Source organism: Charadrius vociferus, unplaced genomic scaffold (assembly GCF_000708025.1).
Source record: "Charadrius vociferus isolate BGI_N301 unplaced genomic scaffold, ASM70802v2 scaffold529, whole genome shotgun sequence".
Taxonomy (NCBI): domain Eukaryota; kingdom Metazoa; phylum Chordata; class Aves; order Charadriiformes; family Charadriidae; genus Charadrius; species Charadrius vociferus.
Window position 1 is genome coordinate 952264 of NW_009650172.1, and position 1633 is coordinate 953896.

The following is a 1633-nucleotide window of genomic DNA, read 5'->3' on the forward strand; positions in this document are numbered from 1 at the left end:
GCAAAACCCAACCCGGCCCGAAGCCGGTGGCACGGCGGCACAGCATGTGCGCGGAGCCGGCCGGGGAAGATGTATGTAGGTTATCTTTTGGATAAGGACACCAACATGTATCCCAGCCCCGTCCGGCATCCCAGCCTCAACCTCAACCCCCAGAATTATGTGCCGGGGCCGCCCCAGTACTCGGACTTCGCTGGCTACCACCATGTGCCAGGGATTAACAACGACCCGCACCACGGGCAACCGGCGGCCGCCTGGGGCTCTCCCTACACCCCTGCCAAGGAGGACTGGCATTCCTATGGGACCGCTGCTACGCCTTCCACCGCCAGCCCGGGGCAGTTTGGATTCAGCCCCCCAGATTTTAACCCCATCCAGCCCCCGGGCTCTGGACTCCTGCCTCCACCCATCAGCAGCTCGGTCCCCCAGCTCTCCCCTAACGCCCAGAGACGCACCCCGTACGAGTGGATGAGGCGCAACATTCCCAGCACCAGCAGCAGCGGTAAGGAAAACCCTCAGCCCTTTACCCCTGCGCCTTCCTCGGTGCAGAGGATCCCTGGGCGTGAAGTCCTGCGGGGCCGGATCCTGCTTCCGCGGTTCTCCCTGCGTGGGGACTGCCGGCAGGGATGGCATGCTCGGCCTGCCCTCAGCATGGCGCCTGGTCCCCAAAGAGCGGGGGGACCCCACTGCCGAGGTGGCGGGGGCCGAGGATGGGAATGGAGGATACTGTCCTTCCGCGTTGCTGGCAGCCGGGGTTATATGGTTGGGAAGTCCTTTTTCCTGACCCGTCTCTGCCACTGCACCTCTGCCATCGCCTGCCTCCCCCGGGGTAGGATGGGCAGAGCCAGAGACCCCCGACATCCCGGGGCCCTGCCAGCCCCGAGGGGGGGTTGGACGGGGTGTCCCGTGTGTGCAAGGGTGAGCGTGCGGCGCTGCGGCTGCGAGCCGGCGTGTAGCTGCGTGGGAGAGCCCGTGTATGGGGGGTGCGCATATGTGTGTGCTGCATACACGTGTGTGTGGGTGTGTGTATGTGTGCAGAGAAGGTACTGTATGTGTATCGGCGGAGGGAAGGTGCTGGACGTGGTGTGCATGAGGTGTATTCAGCGCACGTGAGGTGCTGTAGGCTGTGTGTGTGTGTGTGCAAGGTGCCATAAGCAGTATATATGTACACCGCTGTGTCAGTGAGTGTGTACGGGGGATGCTACACGCTCAATGTGTGTGTGCGAGGTGCTGTGTGTTAAGGACAGTGACGTGTGTGGTGCGTGTGCAAGGCGCCGTGCGTGCCTGCGTGTGCAAGGCGCCGTGCTCTGTGTGTGTGTGTGTGTGCGGTGCGTGTGCACGCGGTGCGTGTGCGCAAGGTGCAGTGTGAGCCTGCACGGGTGCTGTGTGCGCCCGCGCGGTGTGCGTGCAAAGCGCGGTGCGTTGGGGGACGGTGCCACGTGGAGGGTGCCTGTGGGTGCCGCGGGTGCAGCGCGCCGCCTGCGCGTCTGCACGGCGTGTGGCTCTCCCCACTCCTGCGCGTACCGATGGCGTGGGCACCGAGCCCCCCCGCTGTCCCCAGGGTCTTGTCACCGTGTCCCTGGGGTCCTGTCCCCGCTGAACTCCTGACCTTGGGGGGGGGGGGGGGGGGGGGGGGGGG

At 65.6% G+C, this 1633-nt stretch overlaps 1 protein-coding gene across 1 annotated transcript in view; it reads left to right on the forward strand.

Annotated features, from left to right (window-relative positions):
* Positions 1–69: 69 nt before the first annotated feature.
* CDX1 (caudal type homeobox 1) overlaps positions 70–1633 on the forward strand; it is a 13258-nt gene continuing 11694 nt past the window's right edge. Inside the window, exon 1 of the mRNA XM_009892585.1 lies at positions 70–496. Within this exon, the coding sequence (XP_009890887.1) occupies positions 70–496 (427 nt within the window). The remainder of the gene's footprint in view (positions 497–1633) is intronic.